The sequence below is a fragment of the Pelophylax lessonae genome (genome assembly GCF_965119305.1).
Source record: "Pelophylax lessonae genome assembly, chromosome: 2".
In the NCBI taxonomy this organism is placed as follows: Eukaryota; Metazoa; Chordata; class Amphibia; order Anura; family Ranidae; genus Pelophylax; species Pelophylax lessonae.
Window position 1 is genome coordinate 354980413 of NC_138769.1, and position 27208 is coordinate 355007620.

General features: G+C 40.6%; 2 protein-coding genes across 2 annotated transcripts in view; both read right to left on the reverse strand.

The window, feature by feature from the left end:
* IL22RA1 (interleukin 22 receptor subunit alpha 1) overlaps nt 1-9348 on the reverse strand; it is a 42088-nt gene extending 32740 nt beyond the window's left edge. Inside the window, exons 1-3 of the mRNA XM_082246317.1 lie at nt 9203-9348; nt 6076-6208; nt 1237-1430 (exon numbers count right to left, since the gene is read on the reverse strand). Of these exons, the coding sequence (XP_082102443.1) occupies nt 1237-1430; nt 6076-6208; nt 9203-9245 (370 nt within the window). The 5' untranslated portion in view covers nt 9246-9348. The remainder of the gene's footprint in view (nt 1-1236; nt 1431-6075; nt 6209-9202) is intronic.
* Nucleotides 9349-22301: 12953 nt separating this feature from the next.
* The window catches only part of IFNLR1 (interferon lambda receptor 1), a 78264-nt gene continuing 73357 nt past the window's right edge, over nt 22302-27208 (reverse strand). Inside the window, exon 7 of the mRNA XM_082247068.1 lies at nt 22302-23080. Within this exon, the coding sequence (XP_082103194.1) occupies nt 22376-23080 (705 nt within the window). The 3' untranslated portion in view covers nt 22302-22375. The remainder of the gene's footprint in view (nt 23081-27208) is intronic.

Sequence of the window (27208 nt, forward strand, 5' to 3'; positions counted from 1 at the left end):
GCACTTTAATGCACAGCGGATTTGCCTTTAGTAAATAAACCCCAATGCCCCATCTTTAGTGTCAGTGGGAGGAACAGCGCCCCATGGTTGGTGTCAGTGAGAGGAACTGTGCCTCATCATTGGTGTCATTGGGCCCCATTGTTGGTGTCATTGGGCAGAATTGTGCCCTGACTTTGATGACATTGGGAGGAATTGTGCCCCATCGTTGGTGTCTTAAGAGGAATTATGCCTCATTGCTGGTATGAGTGGATGGATATAATGCCCCAAGGGCCCAATAACAGCAAGCAAAGGGCCACATCTGGCCCCTGAGCTGCAGTTTGGAGACCACTGATCTATCCAGTTAAAATATAATGCTGCACCTTTTCTAATCCTCATATGCACACACCTTTGACTACATTAGCAAATGGATTTTGTCAAAAAAAAGTTAAATTGGATGAGAAGAAATTATAGTTGAAAAAAAAAGTGTGACTAGTGAACAGAATAGTGGCTGAACCGTAGCCTTCCTCAAATCCAGTGTGAACGCAAAGATAGTATAACAATGTTATATTTTATTCCAGATCCATTTAAGTTTCAGGGGTGAGTCAGAGCAATATGAGCCTTAGTAGACATCTAGGGAATGTGTTTTTTTACTAATAACAATAGAGGAAACTAATCATGATTCAGCAGATCTTGTTTGCAATTGCTACATGGATCCTGGGATTTGTTCAGCCTAGATTTAATAGGTACATTGAAACAAAGTGCATTTATCCCTTTTAGTCCCTCCAAATCTAAAGTACCTTTCCCCACTTCTCCAGACACTTACTTGCCTCCATCCTGTGGCCACAGTATAGACTTTAATAGTATCAACTGTCTCCAGCCTCAGTAGATGGCTCTATAAAATCTATTGATCTACTTCACAGACAAAGAAGATCTTATCCAATGTGTGGTATTTTGGATTAGGAGGACAAAAATAGATACGTTTACTTTAAATCCAGTCCTTGGGTAGGCTAAGGACCTGTTTATAGCATGACCAAATGCCTTCATAAACAAATGGACAGTTCAAGTGTACATCCGCTGGTCATAGTTTGGGCCCCAACAAGTCTCTATGACTCAGGAATAACTGAAAATCCTTCAATCACAATAGTCCTCTTACTTGGTAGAAGAAAATCTGTAAGTTAATATCACATCTTTTTCCTATTTCTTTTTATAAAACATTCAGCTGCACGATTAAAAACTGGGTAAATAAATAGTACTCACTATCATCCCGTGGGTTGAGCCTCTTGGACATGACCCAGTCAGAGGAACAGTTTCTTGTTAATGCTCTGACTCTCCCAAAATATTGGTGTTCCATGAAATCATCTTCATCACCAGTGATTGCATTTGTTAAATTACAGTAGACTTCAGTTATACTTTGACATTCAGAAAATAATGACCACCCAATCTGGCCATATCTTTAGAAAAAAAAAGAATATAAGCATTAGGTTTAGTTTAAATGTCCATGATATAATCTCAAATTTTATATATATTTATTAATGATCCATGTTCAGCTAATAATTACAGGAGAACCTACCATTGCACCAGGTTATCTAGCTGTTATGAAACAGCTAGATAACCAGGTTTCCAGAGCCATTTTTTTAACCTCTTCTCTTTTTAAATCTGGACAAGCGGTGTTTAAGGATTTTGACTATGATCTGTCAAGAATCTATGCTTATCTTGAGTAATAACTCTGGAGGGGGTAATAATGAGCGCCTAGTAAAAAAGTTCATATCACTCAGAGGTCTTTTGAAATGTTTATTGGTTAAGAGCTCAAGATAAGCCAATGCGTTTTAGGGGAAAGGCCCCCCGCTTCTTCAGGGCTTGAGCAGTGCATACAATTGAAATCATAATGAGATGCAATAGGAGACCTATTTTAGGGCTCGAAAGACTGTCAAATCATACGAACTGCCTGCCAGCAACAACCCTAGCAATGATAGAATTGCCTGCTGAGGTTTGAATTCCCCCATCATTTACTGATTGCAATAGGGAAGCCTGTCTAATATGGTCAGGTAAGGAATTGTCCCTGGGTTCCTGGACATGCCAATGAAAGATACGTTTCTCAACTCTTACCTTCCTCAGCAGTTTAGGGAGGACACGCCTGAGATAGATGTAGCTGGCCACATGACCTGCAGCCATGTGGGCGGCCCTCCAGTGCCACAACAGGCCCCTAGCAGCCAGACAGGAGCTTAATAGCATGTGACTTCTGAAGACCCAACTACGGTGGGGAGCACCTCTCAGATTGCTACCTGAGTACTCCAGTTTCATTGAGGTGGTCCTGTGTACTCTGCCTGGGATCCTTCATCTGTTCACCTGTTACCAGGGCCACCCTCAAATTTATCGTAAGGGATTCTGTTTATTAGTATTATCACAAAAAGATTTGCCTTGAGAAAACTCAGGACTTTTTTTTTTTTTAAAGTGAAACTTTACCCACAACAACATGATAAAAAATAATGTTCTTTAGCAAGGAGCACACATTCCACATTAATAATTATGCTACCAAAATTAGTGTATGCTGTAAATTGCCTCCAGCATTGTTCCTGTTTCCTCTTGCTGAAGGCTTCCATTTTGCTGAAGCCCAGAGCCCCTGAGCAGCAGTAAATATTTAACCCGTCTGCAGATTGACCTCTAGTGGCTCTGATTTTTGGCACAATGCCAAAAATGGAGAGCAACTGAGCATGTGCAGAGCAGGTTAAGAGTGTATTACTGGATTTTGAACACTATATACGCTTATTTTTAATGTTTTGCATAGCTATACCTGCAAAAGGGGCCAGCCTGGACTTAATTTTCTGAATAAAGTTCTACTTTAATTCAAAGTAATAATGATTATATGCGCTCTATTGCACGTGAAATATGAATTTTAATGATAGGTTAACTTTGAATTTAAAAACTACAAACATAAACACTGCAAAAGCTGTGGTTTGAGTCTAAGAATTTATTTGCTACTTTCTACAAAATGTACAGGCTCACAACAGGGGAATCTCTTGTAATTTGCTAATCCATACATTGTAAAGCAAGGTAAAACATCACTGCTGTTTTAGGAGCGGAAATAGTAATTGTGTAATGGTGCCACCAACACTTACATGAATATAATTATATGATACTATAAAGTTTTTGTGAGCTTTGACTGTGTGTGCACTGAAAGAATTGTAAGCCTGTGTGCTGTGACTGACTGTGTTGCCGATCTATGTGCTGTCTCACTGGGGTCTATTTGTAAAACATTTGTTGGAAAAATGTCACAAGCATTTGTCCAGGCTGTATGAATTATCCCCATATTTTCCCTAATACTATGACTTTCTGCGAACCCATGGTAATGTATGTGAGCCACTCAGGCTGCTAGAAAGTGTACTCCTGTGCCTGCTGCTGTGATTGCTGGCTGGGAAGGAGCCCGCCCATGCTCCAGACAATAACAGATGAGAGCAGAGCCATACATCAGAACAAGACCTGCTGTGTGTAGACAAGTGGCAGTCTCAGCCTGGACCCACACATGTTTCACTCTGCCCACTGAAGCTTACTCGTGGCAAGCTCCAGTGGGCGGAGTGAAATACATTAGGGGTGTGTCCTGGCAGGTGTCCAGGCTGAGACTGCTATTAGGACGTCCTATGATTATCAGCTCCATCTAGGCTGTCTCTGCTCTACAATGCCGTTATAGAAATACAGCCCTGAAAGGGGAAGCCAATTTCCCTGAAATGCGTTAGCTCTACTTGTTTCCTTTTATCTTCAATAAACAACTATAAAATTCATAAAGTGAGACTTTTTTCTCCAATCAACCAAGTGTTCACCGAGGTAACGCCTCCATTGTCGTTATCAGAAAGGTAACAGCCCTAGACCCCAACGGAATCTATCACTTACCACCTACAATTGGAGTACAACCGATTGGAAGAAATCCCTTTTTTTACCCTCCACACAGTAACTTGCCGCTAGGCAACCTCGAGCGGCACCAGTCCAACACTGTCTTCTATTCAAACCTCCATCTAGTGGCCAGAAGATTATTCTGAAATACCTCAATCAGAAAACATACCGCATTTTGATGAGTTGATAATTTAGATGAAGTTGACAATCATAGGAAGTCGTAGTAGAGAAAACATAAGGAGCATTTGTGCAGCCTGGAGGAATGCTTGTGACCTTTGTCCAGCTAATTTTCTAGAAATAGACCACTTAGTGTCCTATCTGTGTGTGTTCTGCACATGAGCTGTGTCTCTGTGTTCATTAAAACTGTTGGCTGATTGCAATGAGTGGAGATTAGAAGATCACTGCCTTTATTCCTGGGCATGCAATCACTATACAGTGTATATATTAAATGAATGGCATAAGATGAAACAAAGTAGGAGAGAAGTCGAAACACAGGAAAAGAATGTCAAGGGGGAGTGCCATAATTAGGAAGAGAGCAGATAGGGCGATGGTGCATAAGGCTCTGGTCATTTGTCCAGCCTTTTTTCTTGAGCATTTTTTGTTTTTATTACTTTTAGATAATAGAAAGCTAGTCACTAGGGGAAAAACATGTCAGATATGCAAGCATTCCCATTAGGCTAAGTTCACAGCTAGAGTCTCATAAACTTGCATTTTTTTTGGTAAGTGCATAGGGCAGCCCTTTAGTTTAAATGGACTGCCTTATGTGGAAAAAATACAGCAAATAAGCTTCCATATTTTTTTGAAATTGAGCTTTGCACGTTTTACATGCGTCTGCTTGCCGTGTTTGGAGTACCATTAAAAATGAAGGTCAACGCAAGCATGACGTGTGTGCACACATTCACAGATCACTTTATGGTAAACATCTATTGGGGCCAAAAACTCTTGAAGCTTGTAGTTCAAATAAAGTTCATGTACTTTTTCGAGCTACCAGCTTTAAGTGACACTATGCTCAGGTGTGAACGGGGATCAATGAAAACTGTGGGATTTTGGATGTCGAGCATTTTGGAGTTTTGAGCTACAAAATACTCAGGTGTGAATGTGGGCTAAGCCCTAAGATTGTAAAGCTGGCTATAGATGGTTTAGTTTTTAACCAGCTGGCTGAATTAAAAAACAGACCTGATTCCTTGTTCCACACATTTAGGCTCCTTTCACACACTATGTCCATCAAACGGACTCCGCTTTTCTCAGCGGGGGATCGAGCCGCCGATCCCCCGCTGAGCAGAAGGATGACAGCTGTGTCTCTGCGCTGTGTGCGGAGACACAGCTGTCAGTTCCCCATACATCTCTATGGGGGAAATCGGATGGGAAAGGACCGTCGGTCCGTTCTCATCCAATCCCGTCCGATCCGATCCGCTGGACGGATGGAAAATAGGGTTTCCATCCGTCCAGATTTGACGGATCGGATCGGGTCAGGTGTCAGCGGACATGTCTCCGCTGCCATCCGATGCCCCATAGGAATGCATGGGGGGAGAGTTCAGATCCGCCAAAAAAACGGACAGGCGGATCTGAACGATCCGCCTGTGTAAAAGGGGCCTTAAGGTGGATGGGGTAATCTTCTCATTGGGGTTTATTTACTAAAGCTGGAGAGTGCAAAATCAGCTCACTTCTGCATAAAAACCAATAAGCTTCTAACCTCAGCTTGTTTAATTAAGACTAATTCATTTTAATTAAGATTTGGCAGTAAAACCTGGAAGCAGGATGGTTTCTATGCAGAAGTGAGCCTGAATTTTCCACTCTCCAGCTTTAGTAACTAAACCCCAGAGTGTTATTTTATTCCTTCATGCAGTGCTGATCAACAGGAAATTTCCCTGCAGGGCAGTAGTACAAAAATTGATTGGTAGATCGACTTCTGTAGAACCACAGTGTCCATACATGGATTGAAATTGGTCCGGTCTGTGCTGAACCGAGTTAATTTTGATCCTTCTATGGGCAGCTTAAGGTTGATTGTGTGTTAGCACTGCTGACATGAAACAAAGGACAGTTAGGAAAGGGGAAGAGAACAATGAGTAGGGGAGAAGATAAAGAGATGGAGCATGCTTACTGAAGATGTAAAAGAAGAATCTAGTGCTTGTCAGGGAACAGCCAGTTCTCTTCTATGTTTATTATATGCAAGATTCAGTTATCATTATTCAGGCAGGTGATTAAACTTACCTCTTGTATTGGACACTAAACAATACATCTGGTGGAAGGTGGTCTTTATTCCAATGTAGAACGTATTCAAAATTTGTTGCATTAAAGGTCACATTGTGGTGTGTAAAGTTTAGACAGCTATGGCAGAGGTTCACTAAAAAACATATATATATATGTAAAAAAATAATTTCATATACAAGCACTTTCAATATTGTATGTAAATTCTATCCAACAATCATATTTTAGTTCTGGTTAAACCAACCAGACTCTTAGGATTCTTCTTCTGATTCTTAATGAGATCTCCGACTGGAGTTTCTGGCTCTAACCCTCTTGTGACCATAAGAAAGCCTGGTGAGGGGAATCTCAGTGTTTGTTACATGTCCTGCAATATGAAATAGCAGTTTAAATGCAACAGGGAGTGTTAGATACCTTAGTAAGTGCCACAGTGCATGGACAGACTTGGGAAATAAAGTGCAAAGGTCTTGCATCTGTAGACCCAGAAAATATAAGATAAGATATTAATTTAACTGGTATCTATCTGAAATTCTAAATATATCTGCACTTTTTTTTTTTTTTTTTAGCTATTTTGTTCAGTATGCAGCTACTGTTGTTGCCAACTAACTGATTGCTGGAGTCTACATATGGATGTGCTAAAATCAAGCAGGAATGAGAGTCATTGCTGTCCAACATTGATGGTAGTGGTAGCTTTCCTTAAGGTTCCACATAGTTCACCTCTGGTTTATTAGGGAACAGCAAACAGTTGCTAGAAACCCGACTCCGGGCACAAGAAAAAAGTACCCTTGCAGTGGGGCCCTCCAACAGTGCATGGGTAAAATGCATGGTAAATCTAGCAGGCTCCCTCCATCTGTGCAACCATTCCCCTCAGCCTCCTCTTCAAAATATGATTTTGGAGCAGGTTTGTTTTGCAGACACTTTTAGATGTTTTCAGTCTAAAGGGCCATACACACTATAAGATTTTCTGAAGACTTTTTCCTTTAGACTTACCAAAACCATATAATATGAGGTCAAACCTAAACACTTTCAATTTGTATGCAATCTGGCAGGCCCTTGAACTACATAGAAAAGGTAAATCTGAAGGAAATCTAACCACAAAAGTTGGATAGTGTGTATCCAGCTTAAGGCCCCTTCCACACGTGGTGGACCTGATCAGACCATCCATTGCTCTCTATGGAGTGGTGGGTGTCAATGGACATGTCACGGTTGATACCTGCCGACATCCAATCCTATCATCTAAAAACAGACGGATGGGTTCCCCATCTATCTAGCGGATCAGACCGGATGGCCATCCTGTGTAAACAGACAGGCGGTCTGCTTACAAATCTCACTGGCCATAGAGGACAGCAGGTTGTGTCTTTGTCCGCTCTGATTCCCCACTGGCCAGGCGAACTCCTGGCAGAATCTGCCCCATGTGAAACGGACCTTAATAGTTTTAATTTTCTAACCAGTGGAAAGCTAGTTACATGTTGGAGACAGGTTTTAGGAATAAAATGACATGCATCCGGTCTTTCAGGTGCTCCCATTAAAGTCTGTTTGGGTCCAAAACACAGAATCATGCCCAAAAAAATCTCTTGTATTATTTTTTAGTGTTGAGCAATGCACATTGCTCAGATGTGAACAAGTGCAATAGAATAACATAGAAATCTGGTATTGATATTGAAACTTTTTTGGAAACATGCTTCAAATCCCTCAGGTGTGAATTATTTAATATTTTACAGGATTTATATAGTTCAAACAGTTTGCGGAACACTTAACAACATAAAGGGGGACAGTACAATACCAACACAGTTCAATATAGAGGGAATGAGGGGACCCTGCTCGAATGGAGGTTTAAGCGTGCCAGTAAATAGGGCAAGTACCCACAGCCTCTTCCTCTGTACCCTAGATTTGGTTGCATTTAACCCCTGCAGTGTGGTAGAGGGGGGCACTGCAAAGGTTTTTTTTTTTTTTTCATTCTGGAGTTAGGATTTAGATAAGAAAAGCGAATGACCTGCTGAGTGGTATTAAGTACCAAGGATACAAATGGCACTTTTTCACTGCAAGTACCGGCTCGCCTCTACTCGGCCCTGCTTGGCCCTGCTTGGCCCGGTTTGCTTTTCCACTGCTGGTACCGCATGGTACGGTGTTGGAACGGTTCGGTATGGTACGGTATGGTTTGCTTTTCCACTAAAGTAGTACTAAAGTTAAGTGGGTGGGATAACAATGATTCTCTGACCAATCAGTGGCTAGTAGTGACTGCATGCAAAGGATTGTGGGATATGGTACCGGGTATGGTACCTCTTGGAACCACAATCGAGGTGGTACTGTTTTTAGGAGCCGTACCGTTCGGTTCCATGCAGTGGAAAAGCGCCGCCGTATCGTACCGTACTGAACCGTTCCTACACCGTACCATGCGGTACCAGCAGTGGAAAAGCACAAAAGCGAGCCGAACCGTTCGGTTCCATGCAGTGGAAAAGTGCCAAAAGGTAAATCACTAATGGACCCAGAATATTTGCCATCAGCTACACAAACATGACCTATACAGTTTCTGCTGCTACATTTAACGTTCTGAGGGATATTCATTTCAAGCAAAGCACAGAATATACATTTTAATCTGGAATCTGTTCTTGAAATTAAATTTGCCTATATTTTTGCAGAAAAATGCCCTTTGCTTTGTTTTTTCAAAAAATAAGTATAATATTTTGAATGGAAAACACACAACTGTCTAACATATTTCACCCCCAAATAATAATATAATAATATTAATAATATTAATAATAATAATAATAATAACAATATATATCCCTTTAATTTACTGTATGGTATCATGATTTAGGTTTACTTTTTACAGCAATATTTGTAGGCAGCAGTTTATGATGTACAACAAATGCTCACAGACGTACCTCTGAAAAATGCATAATTTAAGCAATGCTTAACATTTTGTCCATAATGAAATCATTATTACTCTAAACTGAACATGAACAAAGGAGATATAGCACTATATTGCTATAGAGCTATACTGGATTTCCTACGTAGATTTACAGATAACAGAAGAGAGATATCTCCTTGTGGTTGGCTTCTGAGTATCTGTATTTCATTACCTGTTTACTTCCTGGTGCATAATTGCAAGGGTAAATAATACAGATCTTACCTAAAAGGCAGCTGAAAAATAGGTAACAAAGCGTCCTCTTCATCTATAGCCAGAACAAATGAACTAGTCGAATCATTTGATTGTCCAATATGAAGTATTCAGTGACATGAACAGGCCTTTGGATGTGACCACACCATGTCTTGTTCTCCAACAGCAACACAGAAAAATGTGTAGAGCAAACAGGTTTTAGTGCTTTTCGTGACTAGGGAGTGTCCTAGTTCAAGGCGAAGGTTGCTGAATGACTAAAGGCAAAATTACGCTGAAAAGCAACTCCTGTGTACCAGTTTGTCCAATTACCTATTAGCTGTAGAACACACTTTCATTCTGTGTCATGTCAAACGTAGCAAAGCAAGAAACACTTAAAGTGGATTTAAACCCTCACATATACCTAGTAAAGTGAACACCCTCAGATGATACACAGGGATGAAACAAATCTCCATACACAAGGTTTTTTTTGTATATCTGCTGTCATCAGCTATGTACACTGTTTAGAAAGTGAACATCATGTTAGAATGCTTTCTTCCTGTTCCAGCACTAGGTTTGGAGTCTTGGTATACATTGTGTGACAGCTGATTGGAGGAAAGGCACACCCCCCCCCCTCCACATAGGCAGAGGAAGGAAGAAACATGCAGAGCTGTGCTGTGAATAGACCAGCTCTCTGTTAATCTATCTCTATGCACCCACCCGACACAAATTTCCAGCTGCTTTTATCTTGTGTGTCAGAGAACTTGTCAGAAGTTATCATGCTGATAACAGAGGAACAGAGCAGCAGAAAGACACTGGACTTAGGGTATTGGAGAGAGATAAATAAACACTATATATATATGTGCCCAGGTCAGATTTCATGAATGGGGTATACATCTACTTTAAACTTATTATTGATATGCAATAATAGAGTGGAATTTGTAGAAACCATAATTGCTTCAGTGTTACCACCCCATATAAAGGTTAAATCTAATTACATTACAACAGAGACTTGACATAAAGCACCCAAAAGACATACTTGACTGTATAAAACATATAAAAGTTTTATTCATAAACTGAATAAACCTTACGTAGTACTACATCCATAAAGAAAACAGTTTCTCTGTGAATACTTTCGATTTTTGGCAGCAGACACTTCTGACTATATGTTGTATAACATATACACAAACTGTAAATCAAGTCTACAAACACATTTGTATTGTAATTCGATAAATAGATCCCTTAGTGTGCTTTCTGTGTGTGTTTTGCGCATGAGCTTTGTCTCTGTGTTTGTGCAAACTATTGGCTGTTTGCAGTAAGTAGAGGAGAGATCACTGCCTTTATTCCTGGGCATGCATTCACTTAGCCTTTTTCAACCAGGGTGCCCAGCTACCCTGGGGTGCATTCAGGTGTCTTCAGGGGTGCTTTGGCAAAATGCCTAGAACTTGCCCAAAAATTGTATACAAGCCAGCAGGTGGATCAAGCCTGCCTATTAGTTACACAAAGCCACAGGTTTTCATTATGCACCATTACAACATCCAGCCGCCAGTGTCCTCACAACGAATGCTGCCATCGGTTGATAAAGAAGGGTGTTGGGCGCCTGCACAGTATCCTTGTTTGCCCTTTCCCTGCCCCTCTCCATCAGCACCAATGTCAAATTAGCTGAGTGAGGGAGAGAAACCAAGGCAGAAAAAAAACATTGAAATAATAATCAGTACCAGTGTGCAAAGGTATACTTGAAGAATAAATCAGCACTAATTTTGGGTGTCCTACACATGACGATGTTGCTACATTATGCAAAACTACTGTATTAGTTTAGCTTTTAAAATTTTAGAATGCAGTGCCTCAAGATTTTGTGCAATTTTAAAGGGTGCCTTGACTGAAAAAAGGTTGAAAATAGTGATTTAGAGTGTATATTTTATGTTACAATATTAAATTGATGGCACAAGATGAAATCAAAGTAGAAGAGAGGTCGAAACACAGGAAAAGAGTGTTAAGGGGGAGTGCAATAATTAAGAAGAGAGCAGATAGAGCAATGGTGCAGAAGGCTCTGGTCTGGGCTTGGCACTCTTCAGATTGAGACTTGAGCCGCACGCGGACGCCATCTTTGGTGTATTATGGCGATGTGCAGTCCCTAAAATGCTCCGAACAGCTGTTTTAATTTAAAGCCACTCTAGTCCAGGAACCCACCAATAACCTTGTATTTATTATTCCCCACAAGTGGATCTTCACATTCCAAGAGGATTATCAAGCCTGGTTGACTCATTTGCTATATAGCACTTGGGTCCATATTTTCAGGTGAGCGCATATATTATTTTTTACATTGGTGTTGGTTCTCTTTTCCACTGATCACCTTGGATTTTCATTATCACAAGCTTCACGTGTTCTGTTCCAAGAATTTCTGTAATCCATCACTATATTGACTTTTTTACATACATGAACTTTTTATTTGGTATTCACATTTAAGTGCTGCACTTTTTATCATGATTTGACTGAAAAAAGGTTGAGAAATACTGCTTTAGAGTGTATATATTGGTATATGTTGGTAAAATGATGTTACAATATTAAATTGAAGGCACATGATAAAATCAAAGTAGAAGAGAAGTCAAAACACAGGAGAAGAGTGTTAAGGGGGAGTGCAATAATTAGGAAGTAGGCAGATAGAGCAATGGTGAAGAAGGCTCTGGTCATTTGTCGAACCTTTTTTCATGGGCGTTGTTTGTTTTCATTATCTTTAGTCAATGGAAAGCTAGTCATTCAGAGGAAAAATTGCCAGATACACACACATTGCACATTTGCACGTTGTTCAGGCTTTCTCATTAGGTTAAGCTCATACCTAGCATCGTTTTTGCACTACGCGCATAGGGCAGATCCCGAATTTTAATGGGCTGTGTAATGTACTAAAAATGCACCAAATAAGTACTTTTTTGCCATTGAGCTTTGTGCTTTTTAACATGCTTCTGCTTGCTGTGTTTGGGGAACCATTAACAATGAATGGCACAACAAGCACGACATGTGCACACATTCACAGAATAATTAGGTGTGAATAGAAGGTTGCAAAACAATATTTAGGAATACTTCATGTCAATAGGTTTAAACCAATTATCATATATGATAATGAAACATTAAACGTAATAAAAACGCTGCTCCCAAATACTGTAGGTGACCCACCTCTGAATATTGAGTATAACTGTGAGGGCGCTAGTGCTGAACAAAAACTGGAGTGGTATGCTATGAACTATATCACTATAGTGAAAAATAACATTGGTGCTAAAACCGTGACATATTTGAACAACAGAATGTGCTAAATAATGCAACTCAATCAACAAACTTATAAAATGTCCTTTGGAACAGTTCATAGATTCTTCCTATATTAAATCTTCAATAAGGTAAGTTGTGGGAGACCATTGCCAGCTTGGAACATATTCAAAATCACCCAGAAGTGCTCAGCTGGATGTCCACTCACCAGAAGACCATGACCCCTTTAGAGAAAAAGAGGGTCAAATAGCGCCTGTGTGGTTTGGTCTTTGATCCTGGTTGGCACCTCTCTGGAGTTGGTCAAAAATCTCTCCTCCTCTCCACCATAACACCACATTAAATAAAGAGAAAGGGGAGCCAATAGCGTAAAACTGTTTATTGTGGTTGTAGAGAAGTTAATCTACCAATCAGCTTTTGTACATTAGCCCTGTCAGGTTTTTTCTGATCAATCAGCGCTGCAGGCTATAGCTGGCAACGCTGATCAATGTTTCTGACACCAGGGAAGTCTCCCAGAATATAATTGCTCAATGGGAGTTATACAATTGCTCAAAATAGGGGTCCTCTCCCTGCCCACACAGCGGGAAACCAACCAAAAATAATAAAATGTGATACCTAGCCTTTGATCTCTTAGCTGTTTTACCACAAGACTTGCTGTCTGTTTTCTTCCTTTTGTGGTCTGTAAGTTTCAGCAACTTCAGCAGGCTCTCCAACAACAGATCTTTGTTTAGGGCTCCTTTATTGGAAGAGCACCTCATGTTTCCGTTGGTTGGTTTCTTGGTGTTGTTGGCACTGTTAATGTCCTTTCTTTTGTTGACCTTTGGGAACAACAAGGTTTGGCCCATTTCAAACCTTGTTGTTCCCGCATGGCTTTGGGAACTGCATGGGGTAGAGATAGATTGGCTCCACAGATAAGGCTGTAATAATGTCCATTAGCTGCCTTAGGCAGCTTTTCCTCGCAGGAGATGCTCTACAAACAAACAGGATGTGTAGGTGCTAGAGTAAAAAGAGACTATAGTTTTGGATCCTTTCTGCTTACCAGAAAGATTGCCAGGTAAATCAGTATTGTTCTCTGCCTACAAGAGAGCAGGATCTGTTATTGAGGTCTGCTCATTGTGCTCAGGTACAGCTCAGTTTTTCTGAAGTGTTTCACACTGGTCCAATAGGGAGGTATATTGGACAGTGGGAGAAACCTGACAAATGAATGCATAGGCATTTAGTATAGCCCTGGTGATTGGCAGAGCAAAGTGCCTCGGTGCATGCTGGGATACTGTATAAACTCAAAGAGCACATGTGCTCGGGGTCTTTCAGCTGGAGAGAGGAGTCCTGGAGGAAGGGGACGACTGCCTCCTCCTCTGTAGAAATTGCCATGCGGCCTCAGGTGGTCGACCCGAGGGCCTAAAGAGTTAGAGAGGAACTGAACCCCAGTTGAGCTGACTGGAAGAGAGAGATTCTGGAAGGATCTGATTCTGCATACAGTGAGTACAGATCTGTGCCAAGGGGCCTGACCTGAGGGGAGACATCTCTGCAGCTCAAAGAATCAGTGGATGGGTGTCAGTAAAGGCGATGCTAGAGAGTATCCTGAAGATAATATAGTTCATAAAGTCTGTTGCTGGAGAAAGAGCAAGGAGACTTAACCAATACACGGGCAGTATGGTCAAAACAGTGTGACTGCTTCCATCCTGGTGAGGCCAAGTGAGAGTTGTCCTTATCAACTGTAAATCATTCCAGTTGGAGTATCCCACTATTCCCTTCTCCCATCCAAGTTCCACAATAAATACCAAAAACCAAAACCCCTGGACTGTTTATTGAGTGACGAGCCATTGGGAGTAAGGATGAATGTGTGAACTGTCCCGGGGTGACTGTCCGCAGGTAATCAGAAGAAGGTCATCACACAGCAAGCCCTACGGGGACAGTGCTTCACTTGTAACAGTCATATTTTTGGTTGTTGATTAATAAAAGCTCTGTAATGCAGGAGTCAATCATTTTATGTCCTCTAACTACTACAGACAAAGGCCAACTGCCATTTTGGTTTGGGACTCATCTTACCAAGCACAGGCAGCATTCTTCTGATACATTGATACTTGGTATATTGTAACATCTACATAATTAGGAATAAGAAAAATACAAAGTGAGGCTGCGCTAACCCATAGTGGAAAAGATGTGTCTACTATAGTGCCAGCGTGCTGGTAATTTAATGAAGAAAAAGTAAATAAATAAATAAATAAAAAAATGTGATAGTAAATATAAATAAAAATATTCCAATGCGGTAAACTAGACAAGTATTCAAGAGTGTCACATAGACCCTGTGGAGATATATATGACACCAAACAATAATGATAAATAATAAAATAGTGAATAAATAGCATAAAAACGTGGTGCATTAAGGTGATAAAGGTGAACAGTGCATCATATCCAATTCATATAAGTTAGATGAATAAATAAATAGAGTGGAAATAGTCTTATAAGTAAAGTCCATCTATATACACTTACCTTACTGCTGTAAAACAATAGCATGAAGTGAAAATTCTGGCAGTCCTGGGGGTCCTGCCAGAATTTTCACTTCATGCTATTGTCTTACAGCAGTAAGGTAATTGTGTAGCACACTCAGAAGAGTGATTGAGGCTACATTCACATCTAGGCTATTTTATAGGCGTTTTTCAGGCGTTTTTTATAGGCGTTTTTACAAGCAATTTACAGGCGTTTTAATTTGTGTTTTTTTTCCAGGTGTTTGGAGGAAGGCATTGACATCTAACAAAAACGCCCCCCTTGACAACGTCGGTGGACGAAAAGCTTCGGGAGGTGCTGAGTCTACACTCCTTATCACGCCCGAATACCGGAGTTGCCCACCCTGTGCCTTGGTGTCATCTATTTACACTTTTGCTGTATTACGTTCACCTCAGGGTGAGTGCATGTCTTTTATCTTCCATTAAATGTTTTAAACGTTATCACGCTATGGGCTTGTTTCCGTTTTGTATTATATGCATACTTTGCTAAAAGTGGATCCAGCCCATTCCAGTGGATTTGGAATTCATCCCAGATGGTTCGCTTCTTTTGAACAAGTTCGGGTGGACTTTCTAGGAGCTGCCTTGCAGGATATGGGTGGTAGTAGTCCCATAACTACTTACTGCTTTAACCCTTCCTTCCTCTGGTAAGAGGCTTCATGTGGTGGAGGTTTCACTGATTGTTTGTGTTTATATACATACACCTGGGTGGACGACCATATGAACTTCATTTCATCTACTTGTTATCTCTTTGGAACTGTATTGATGGTCTTATCCCTCTGTCTTAGCCTTTGGTGTTACGCATGGTTTATGGACTTTAGTTCTCTATACGAGTTCACAGTTCTGCACATTTAGCGCGACTCTTGTTTTATATTATTTGATCCAGCATTCCAGGTGTTTAGAGTTCGCTGCTATAAAGGCGCAGGTTTCAATTTTTCAATATAAAAACGCCTGTAACCTGCCCAAAAAGAAGCTCATGTACTTTTTGGAGCGTCGGGCGTTTTGCTCATGGCGTCGGAACGCTCAGATGTGAACAAGGGCCATTAAAATGAATAGGATTTGTCTTGTTGGGTGTTTTTTGAGCTGATCCTTAGAGCTGAAAAACTCCCCAAAACGCCTACATGTGAACGTAGCCTGAATCCTCTGCTCTTACCACTTGGTGTTGGAGTTTACTCATATTGCCACATCATTCACAATTTTTAAGTGTTTATCATCACTCTATGTTCTATACACTATATATATATTGATGGACTTTACTTTACTTATAAGACTATTTCCACTCTATTTATTTATTCATCTAACTTATATGAATTGGATATGATGCACTGTTCACCTTTATCACCTTAATGCACCACGTTTTTATGCTATTTATTCACTATTTTATTATTTATCATTATTGTTTGGTGTCATATATATCTCCACAGAGTCTGTGTGACACTCACCACATTGGAATATTTATATTTATATTTACTAGCACATTTATTTATTTACTTTTTCTTAATTTAATTACCAGCACGCTGGCACTTTAGTAGACACATCTTTTCCACTATGGATTAGCGCAGCCTCACTTTGTATTGTTCTTAATCTTTTCAGTTTTGGTAAGGCTGACGGACGGTTGCAGCTATCACTTTACGTGGATTTTTTTTCCGGATAGCGCAGGGATTAATATCTCTTTTTTTATAATTAAGAATTCACTTCCTATACTAGTTGTTTTTTTTTTCTGCATAATCTACTATCCAATTCCCTAGTTCCTTTATGTTCATGTTATGGTTTTAACCCACAGATTATTTGTGGTGCTTATGCCATCTCTGAGCCACTTACAGCACCTAAGGTACACTTTACTAGTTTTTTGGTACTTCTTAAATGGAATTATACATCCACTTCCTGCCTGTAGGACATCACATGATGGCCTTGACTTTAAGTGGTGATACGGGGATGATGCTACATTTAATGTAAAAGCAATCCTAGGGGCTGGATTGCTTTTACATATGGCAGGAAGAGCCCCCCGCCACCTTCAGCTGCCTTTCTGGGCTCTCCTGTCCCACCGGGGAGTAGGGGACTGAAGCTTGCAGTTCTGCTGGTTTACTATAGAGAAGACCAAGGACTGAAACCTCCCCGAACATCTCTATGGTCTAGGACACAGGTGTCAAACACAAGGCCCGCGGGCCGAATGCGGCTTTCCAGGCCATTTCCTGTGGCCCTCACACCTCTCCTGCAGCTGTGGCACCCCCTTGACTCTGCTCCATCTTGTCTCAGTAGTCAGCAGCAGAGGGCAGAACTCCTTTGCCAGATTCTGTGCTTCTCTGTGCTGCTGCAGAAAGGCTCGTATTTGCCCCCTTCCCAGCAGTCAGAGAGGAGGGCAGAACTCCTCCTATAGAGCCTGCACCTCTCTGTGCAGCCACAACACCACCTTGTCTCTGCTCCCCCTGGTCTCAGCATTCAGCAGACTCTGTAAGCTGACTCCAGCCCTCCTCTGGTGGTCCTCCAGACCTTGCACTTTCTTCTTCCCAGATCCACCCGCATCTTCTTCCTGGCAGTAGCACCAGGTAAGGGGCTGCATTGTGATGTAAGGAAGGGTGGGGGACTCTTGACTTATGATGGTGGGGGGCTCTTGACATCTTAATTAAGGAGGCGTGGGGTGCTCTGGACCTCTAACCTTACAGATATAACCGGCCCTTTGAGGGGGAGCATAATACTGATGCTGCCAGCGATGAAATTGAGTTTGACACCCCTGGTCTAAGACACCAGAAGCAATGTGTATTTTGTCACTTTTGGTTTCGCCAGGATGTAACCAAGTGATTATTGGCTTGTGAAAGCATCTGATTAAACTGTTTTTGGTTTGATTAGATGCTTTTAAGGGCAGAGGAGAGATCAGGGGTCTAATAGACCCCAGATGTCTCAATAAAGAGTACCTGTCACTGCCCATGCTATCACAAGTGATGTTGCAGATACAAAGCGCACTTGACCCCACACTCTGTAGGTTACAGGCCCTCACCCCAGCCCTATCTATGTTATCTACCCCGGACTCCTGCACTATGTACATTACCCAACCTGGACCTCTGCACTATGTATGTTACATACTTCTGATTTCTGCATTCTGTACGAAGGATTACGTTTTAAGCCCCATCGATCTGCCCACTTCTTTACCTCCATTCGCAGGAATTCTGATTTTCAAAAGTTTCCCAGGTATGCTCATGAGACGTGTTACCTCCTGTAGATATCTCCAGCATCTCTTTTCAAAATGTTCTAACTTAAGCTGCTCATACAACACTAATAAGTGGCAAAAAACATTCTACTGAACTTGCAGAATAGTACACACCATTATTATTCATACATTTTGCTTACTATTGAACATCATTTGTTTCCAGATTATTACCACAATAAGATAACACACATAAAAAATACAGGTATTTTGTATATTTTATTTTTATGACAGTTTTCTGTACAAATATACACATAAATGTACACACATAAATGCAAATTAAATTGAAACTCCATCCAACTGTTTTTTGTTTAGCTTTGAGTGGCATGGAACAGTGTCCAATCTGGTCTTGTCATTGGAACTGGTGAGTAAAGCTTCTGACACACCCAACCCATGTCACAGCTACAGCTTGAGGATCATTGGGCTTCTTAGTTACTTTAACAAGTGTACATTCCTTAAAAATAAAATGCATGCAAGGGTATATTGGGTAAAAATACTAGTGGGAGTTCCACTTACGATTTCCATAGGAAATAATTCAGAACCTCACAGAGGTGACATATCAGTGAAAATTGAAACCACTATTTTCTGAAGTTTCTTTTCAAATCATCAATTTAGTTGACATAAAAATACCAGCAACTATGATTAGGTATAACAAGCCCAATCTAAAGCATATCTGTAAGATCACAGTGTTGTGAGGCATACTGGAACTACATAATACTTTCTTTTACTTTTTATATCATGCCAATACTAGGAAATTTGTAATTATATTTGTATATCATTCAAGCTACCAAGAATTGGAATTCATCCTGATTCTAGCTCCTAATCCACACTTGATCATTTCACTTGTAGTCTCACCAATAATATCTTCATTGACTAACTAGCAAACCAATACCTATTCAGGCTTATTTCCTGGGAAGTAATTTGCTTTTAGAATTTCACTCACAAATTATATGAAAGGCATTACTAGCTGAAAAGACTTTTATTATACAACTTTCCAAGAATCTCAGCAGCCAAACACCTTAAATATGTTGTTGTCAGCTATGTATATATTTAAAGTCCAACTATTGGAAACTTACATTTTCCCTTGGCAGAGAGGCTGCATGCTCACTGCAGAGTTCACCTGTTCATCTAGGTATATAGAGGCATAGAAAAGAAGATTTACTTATCCCAATTACTGCTTCCCTGTGCTGCTAGACTAATCCTCACAGTGTATTTTCCCCCATGCTCCAGCAGTCTATGGTCCTGATGTCATCAAGACCAATGAAGGGGACATAGGCAAGGAATAGTCCACTGCCGAAGCATGGGGGAGTGTTGTCTGCTGAGGAAAGGAGGATTGGCTATGTAAAATGCTTTTACATTTCCCTACACTTAAACGAGCAGTTAACCCTTGCAGTTCAGGTGCAACCCTACTGCAAGGAGGAATTTTCAGAATTGGGAGTTTTGAACAACATATTACTATATTAATTACTACCAGCAAGTTCCTGAATTGGTTCCAATATTGGCCTCTTGTAATCCCCTGCACAGCTAGACTAAGACTGGGAGGAGCAGCACTGTAAGCCAATCAAGCTCCCCTGTAATACATTTTGCTGTTAAGCCCCGTACACACGTACCGATCGTCGGCCGAACGATCGGCCGTCTTTTGTCCAGGGCTGTCCTGTCCGCTGAAAAGTGCAAAAGACTGCACACGAATTTTGTCGGCTAACAACAGCCGACTGCAGAAGTGATGTCATGTGATGGTTAACTTTCCGTGTCTTTTTTCTTCTCTGAGCATGCCCAGTCTTGCAAATCTGCTGGATGTCGGCCGAAATCTGTACTGACAGACGCACAATCGGCCGTTCTGTTGTCGGCCTACAAAAATTTTAATGCCTGCACGACAGATTCTGTTCGGCCTAAAATGCGCTGTCGGCTGTCGGAAGCTTCATACTAACAAGCCTACAATCGGCCGATCGGTCGGCGGCCGAATATTTGCGGCCGACAATCGGTACGTGTGTACGGGGCTTGAGTGTTAGCACAGGGCACATGCTGCAGCAGAAGAGATCACAGAAATGAGCACACTAGTGGTGAAGGTTCTAGATCGAGGCTGTGTTTTTTGAAGACGAACACCAACCATTTTTTTTTCTCTGGTTTTTGACAGACTAGAGAAGAATTATACAGTTTGTCTGTTTATTTTTTTTACCCCACTGGGGGGGATTGTCCTTCATTCCCCGTGACCCCCTATAGAAGAAATAGGAGGTAAACTTGTCACTGTACAGACAATAAAACATTGTCAAATGTTCTATCTGCAATAAAAAGGTGTTTTCTTCTGCGTTTCCATTAGGAAATTTTCACTTTAGTCTGACCATTGATAATAGATTGTTTTCATGCACAATTATGTAGCGAAAAAGGCTAATGCCTTTTCACTTCAGTTTCACAACTTCTACAGCTTTGGTCCAGGCAAAGGCAAAGCAAAGCCTTTGCAACTGCTGGCAATTTTACCACATAGGAGGAAAATAAATTAATGACTATCAAGGTCAGATGGATCAAAGTGCTACATTAAAAATATAAATTATAGATTCGTATGAACTATAAGTCTAAATAATATTACTTGCAAAAAAAATCTATTCTTTATTTACTTTTTTAGTAATTCCTCTGTTAAGTGTTCCATTCTACAGCATAACCACTACTGCGAAGAACTCTTCCCTAAAATTCTCTGTCTCCCATGGGCAACTGATTCTTGTAATAAAAAGCACATATAGCTTAGGGACTGATGTGAATGTGTATGGTATATGTAAAGTGTACATTGAAGGCGCTATATAAGTATCTGTAATAATAATATACCATAGTTTTATACCTTATGTTTGGTCACTACTATTTAACCTTGAAGGTTTCCCCTAAAAACACTTTCAAATAATTTACACAGAAGAATCAGACTTAGGGCTCTTTCACATGGGCGTTCCGTATGTCCGTTTTTCATCCCATCCGTTTGCGGATGAAAAACGGACATAATGTATCTCTATGTAAATACGGATGTCATCGGATGATCATCCTCTGACATCCGTTTTTCGTCAGTTCAGTTCAGTTCAGTTTTTTTGAACGGAGGAGAACCCTATTTTTTCTTCCTTTCAAAAAACGGAATGGACGTAAAAACGGATGTCAGTGGTGTCATCCGCTGACATCCGTATTTACATAGACATGCATTATGTCAGTTTTTCATCCGCAAACGGATGGGATGAAAAACGGACATACGGACCGGATGACACAAGTGTCATCCGTGTCCGTTACAAAAAAAAAAAAAAGGACCTGATCGGGCAAAAAAAAGGAACGCCCGTGTGAAAGAGCCCTTACTGTATCTATCACCCATCTTAAAAATGATACGACTTCCACTGTATGCCAGCCTTGTGGGACTGTCTTAGAAATGAGGGTTGTAGGCTGCAATTGCTGACCTAGTTTCCTGGGTTTCATGCAAATCCAATTGCTTTGGATTTTTTGATTCACCAATTTTGAAAAAGTATGCATACGAAAGTTTTGGCCTTTACTCTGATTTCTACATGCTTGTTCCATATAAGTGACTCATAGCACTGAGACAGCCCAGCAGGAAGTATTTTCAGAAGAAGGTTAGCACCAATCTATATGTTGATCTCACTAATGTTCTCATCGGCCAATACTGAATAGTTCAAGTCCTCAACTAAAGCCATGGTGTAAGCCAGTAATAATACAAAGGCCTAACCTAATCTTTCAAACTACCAGCATGCTAGCAGCTTTTTTTGGCTAAATGGCTTGATTACTGGCTTGAACATTCTTGAGAGACTGCTGTCTTGATATAAGAGCAACTTCTACTTGTCACAATAATAGGCTCTATAGAAGTCTATTGGAAATATTGGAAGTATGTACTGACAAAATCTGCAATCCATCCTTCAATACGTGCGCTGGTTAGGAATAGAATCTAAGGCTGGCCATACATGATACAATTTTCTTTCAGTTTTCTGTCAGATTTTCTTGAAATTTACCTTCAAGTATGTAGTACGAAGGCCTGCCTAATTAGATACAAGTGAATGTGTTGTTTAGCTTTGACCTAAAATTATGTGGTTTGTGGTAGATCTGACAGAAAATTGTACAACAAAAGTTGGACATGTATGGCCAGCCTAAGGGAGTCACTTCAAGCTGTTAGTAGACTCACCAACTCACATGAAATTCTTGTAATGTGGTTAACAGAGTCAAAGTTTGTACTTGGTCTCTTCATTTTTACATAATAAATTACATTTTTTATCATCACCTTGACATATAACCCCGCTGTTCATAACCTGAGCTCCAATTCTTTTGCTGAGGTTGTGATCCAATGTAGGACACAGAGTCAGGCATATAACAGTCTGTGCAATCAGCAGTTAATTGTTCATGGTTATCTTCAGAGTCTGTAAAGTGGCCATCAAAAGAATCATTGTCTAAACACTTGTCAGTAGCAGCTGTGTTGGACAATGTTTTCAAAAGTCCATCCCCAAAGCCATGACAATTTGATACACGAAGAGTGTCAAGGAGTGGACCCATGGTTTCAGTATTTGGGACCAGTGTTTCCATATTCCCTGAAATATTTGTATTGATCTCTTCTGAATGTTTGTGAAGTTGGATTTTATTTAGCGTCAGTATCATTTCAGTATTTGATCCTGATGTCTGTACACAGCTGCTGTCAGATGACTTATCACTGCTGGAGTTTGTTGGTAAGCCTTTAGAAGACATATAGTCATCACTACTAGAATCTCCATATAGGGTACGTCTTTCTAAACAGTTACCTTGCATATTCTTACGCTCTGTGTAACCAAAGCCACTGAGAGGATACTCATTTATACTATCACTGTCTTCACCAGGTAGGAGGAATGTAGCTGATGAAGTCTGGTCCATGTTTCCATGAATGGTAAGGGTGTAAGGCTTCTCCTCAGGTATTACAGTGGCTACAAAAGTATCTCTTTTATGTGAAAAGTCCTATAAAATAAAATCAGATTAAGGTTGAAACACTGGTTTGCATATGCTTTTTTATTAGTTAATGATATTAGTTGTGTATTTTCATGCTTCCTTATTAAAAAACAAACAATCCCCCAAGACCCTTAATATTAAAGTGCTTGTAAATGATCACAACCCATTCAGTTTGAAATAGAAATGAAAGGCAAAACATTTGTGTAAAGATTAAAAAACAATATACAGTAAACCCCCCTCCATTGAGGGGGTTACGTTCTGGACCCAGCCGCGAAAAGTGAAATTCCGCGAAATAGAAAAACCCTATTAAAATGCATTGTAGGCGTGTTTATTTTACTGTCACTGTACGTGTAGAAGCATTTTAAGGTCTTTAAACACACTTTTAAAACAATAGAAACTCATTTAAACACATAAAAGATACTTAGAGACAGAGCAAGAGCTATGGAAAACACAAAAATATTTCATTTTTAATGATTTATATAGTAAAATAACATTACAAAAAAACCCCGCGAATTAGCGGGACCGCAAAAACTGAACCGCGATGGAGCGGGGGATTACTGTATATATATATATATATATATATATAAATACCTTTTTACCCCTTTTTATAAGTGGTCACATTTCCTCTGTTCCCTCTTTTCTCAGCTGCATAAGAGCTGGGGAAAGGAGAAGCAGCAGAACACGGAGCTTCCCAGTGAATGGCTGTTGAGTGGGGGCGTAACAGGACAAGTCTGATTATGGGAGGAGAGCAGGCTGAGTTCCCAGCACAGCTAGAGAACTGACCACGGTGTGTTCTCCTGCTTAGTTCGGTCAGTTTTTAATAGGAAAGCAGAGGAACTGAAGGGTACAGCAGGGATTTTATAAAAAAAAAAAAAGCAATACAAAGAGAACAGGATACTTTTTCATGCAAGTACATGGTACAGTAAACACATATCAGGAATATGAAGTGTTTGTGTAACAAATGCTTTAATTCTTTCAAGAGCAGAGATAATAGCTGTATAGATGCACAAAAAATAACTAGCAGCATCAGTATTACTAAATTGCCTACCTAAACCTAAATATATTATTAATATATATAGTAAGATACAAATTACTGTATGTGTGCGTGGTACTCTTTGCAGATATTCTAGACCACCTGGGGGGGGGGGGGGGTGTAAGTGCAGGGAACATAAAAATGCTAGACAAAATGTGCCCTACCAACAGGGACTACGAAATATATCATAGTTATAATCATGAGATTTTATATAACAATTTATTTTCTAAATCTAGGGCAGAATTTACCATCATATTTCAAACCATCAGTCCAAATGGGTTAATGAAACCCAGGGCATATACTGTATATAGTGGTTACTTTCCACCATTTGAAATTCTATATAACCAAATCACCCAGGAAGCAATTAGATATCTAAATATCCCAGTCCTACACAGAAAATCAAATATAATCAACCATTTTCAATTTCTCTATACATATCCTGCCCATTAGTAACGTTAGCACAGATTACCTACAATTAGAATTAACGGCTAAGTTCACCTTTTAAAAAAATAAATAAATGCACATAATTTTGGAGGAAAAAAAATGTGCATTTATTTTCTTTTTTCAGAGGAGTCTGCAAAGCATTGCACCTGTGATCAATAGCTGGCATGTGCAATGTCAGGCTTCTGCAGACACATTTGTAAGCTTTGTGCCTGTACCTTCATATGGGGTTTCAGTTACAAAGCTGGAAGAAGCGTGAATAATCTATGAGGGCACTGATTAGGACCCTGGCAGTTCACTGAGAACTACAAGCTGTCTGCTGCATTGGCGGATGGGACTTGTAGTTTATTAAGTCACAGATTCCTGTTAATGAATGGTGCAGCTGATTTTAAAATGTGCCAACTGTCACAAGGGGAGGGGAGCAAATTTGGGAGGTAGGAGCGGGGCAGGTGCTGGAGCATGTTACTTGTTACCCTGTAAATATGGGTGTAACATGTAACATGCTCCAAAAGGTAAATATCTCTTTTAGGACTATGGAATTCGCTGCCAGTTTTGCATATTCTTTGCCAGAGGTCACCACTTCCCCTATAAGGTATGTAGTGTATATACTATCAAGCATGTCATAGGGGAAGTGGTGACCTCGAGTGGCAAAGGGTATTTGGAATTAGCAGCAAATTCAGAAGCCGATAATATGTGTTCTCGCTGCAGGTGTGGAGAGAGTAACCCAAGCAACTCATCGAAACTGTAGGATAGAAGATTGTTTGTTGGTAGGTAAATAATCTATTATACACTGTTTTAATTGTACAAGCTTTGCATGGATGAAGAGATAAACTCTCCTTTTTACAGACATCCGTGTGTACTCAAAGAATTTACCTTCATGCACTCGGAGATCACTGTACTTTTCCCAGAACTGGCCATGCTGTTCTCTATTAGCAATAACAGGATGGATTGTAGGCGTGCACACAGGGAGTGCCTGATTTGCCTGAGCACACCCTAATCACCTCACCAGTGGCGGATCCAGGGGGGGGGCATCGGGTCAATTGCCCCCCCCCAAAAAAAAATATTAACCACGGCACTTACTGTAACTCTCCAGTCCACGGTCCACCAGCCCAGAGTTCCCAATTTCCTTTCTCCCAAGCAGGAGCAGGCCAGCAGCGCTGAAAGCTTCTCCACCCCGCCTCCTCTCAGTGAGCGCAGACTGAAAGCATTACATGCCGTAGAGCTCACTGAGAGGAGGCGGGGCAGAGCGTGGACTGAATGCAATACATCCCTGTAAATGTCTGGAAATAATGGGAGATTTCGTCACTAGGCGATTTGCAAGGGCTGCTGGGATACACAACGCCGCTATCCCAGGAGCCCTTGCGAATCGCAGAGTGACGCAATCACCTATAGGCAGCAGGACCCGGTAGTGCGGATGAATAAAGAAGAAAAACAGTATTTCCTTACAAAAAAAAATAAAAAATAGTTTGCATTGGTAAAAGCATTTTTAAAGGGGATTCAGTCAGTCAGTGCATCTCATAATAAATGGGTGGAGCTCCGCTTTAACATTAATGGCAAAGGGCAGGGAATGGTTGTTTTGGGAATGGTTGTTTCTCATTCAAAATTAATGCAGCACAGCACTTTAAACGTGAGTAAAGTCCATCACATTAGCAGATGAAAAGTTGATAGATAGGGATCCAGTGACTGTGGTTCCACACGACAGGTGCTAGTGAAAAGCCGCCACTGATAGAGGGGACACACACTGACCCTTACCCCAAATGTTGGACTACTCAAAAGTAGTCAATAAAGTGTTTATGTAATGAACTTCAAGCTGTCGTACTCCTGGGGTCTTTTGGTAACTGTGTCCAATCAAACTATAACACACTCCTGTATCATGTCTACAGTCTCTGACCATCTCTTGTATAATGTCTACAGTTTCTGACCATCTCCTGTATCATGTCTGCAGTCTCTGACCATCTCCTGTATCATGTCTACAGTCTCTGACCATCTACTGTATCATGTCTGCAGTCTCTGACCATCTCCTGTATCATGTCTGCAGTCTCTGACCATCTCTTGTATAATGTCTACAGTTTCTGACCATCTCCTGTATCATGTCTGCAGTCTCTGACCATCTCCTGTATCATGTCTGCAGTCTCTGACCATCTCTTGTATCATGTCTACAGTCTCTGACCATCTCTTGCATCATGTCTGCAGTCTCTGACCATCTCCTGTATCATGTCTGCAGTCTCTGACCATCTCCTGTATCTTGTCTGCAGTCTCTGACCATCTCCTGTATCATGTCTGCAGTCTCTGACCATCTCTTGTATCATGTCTACAGTCTCTGACCATCTCTTGCATCATCTCTGCAGTCTCTGACCATCTCCTGTATCATGTCTGCAGTCTCTGACCATCTCCTGTATCATATCTGCAGTCTCTGACCATCTCCTGTATCATATCTGCAGTCTCTGACCATTTCCTGTATCATGTCTGCAGTCTCTGACTCTCTCCTGTATCATGTCTGCAGTCTCTGACCATTTCCTGTATCATGTCTGCAGTCTCTGACCATCTCCTGTATCATGTCTGTTTGCAATGTAATATTCTAATCTGGAATGATAAATGTGTCACTGTTTTAAACAAGGTTAGGACCGTATAATACGTTAAAAACAATTCTGTAAGCAACACAT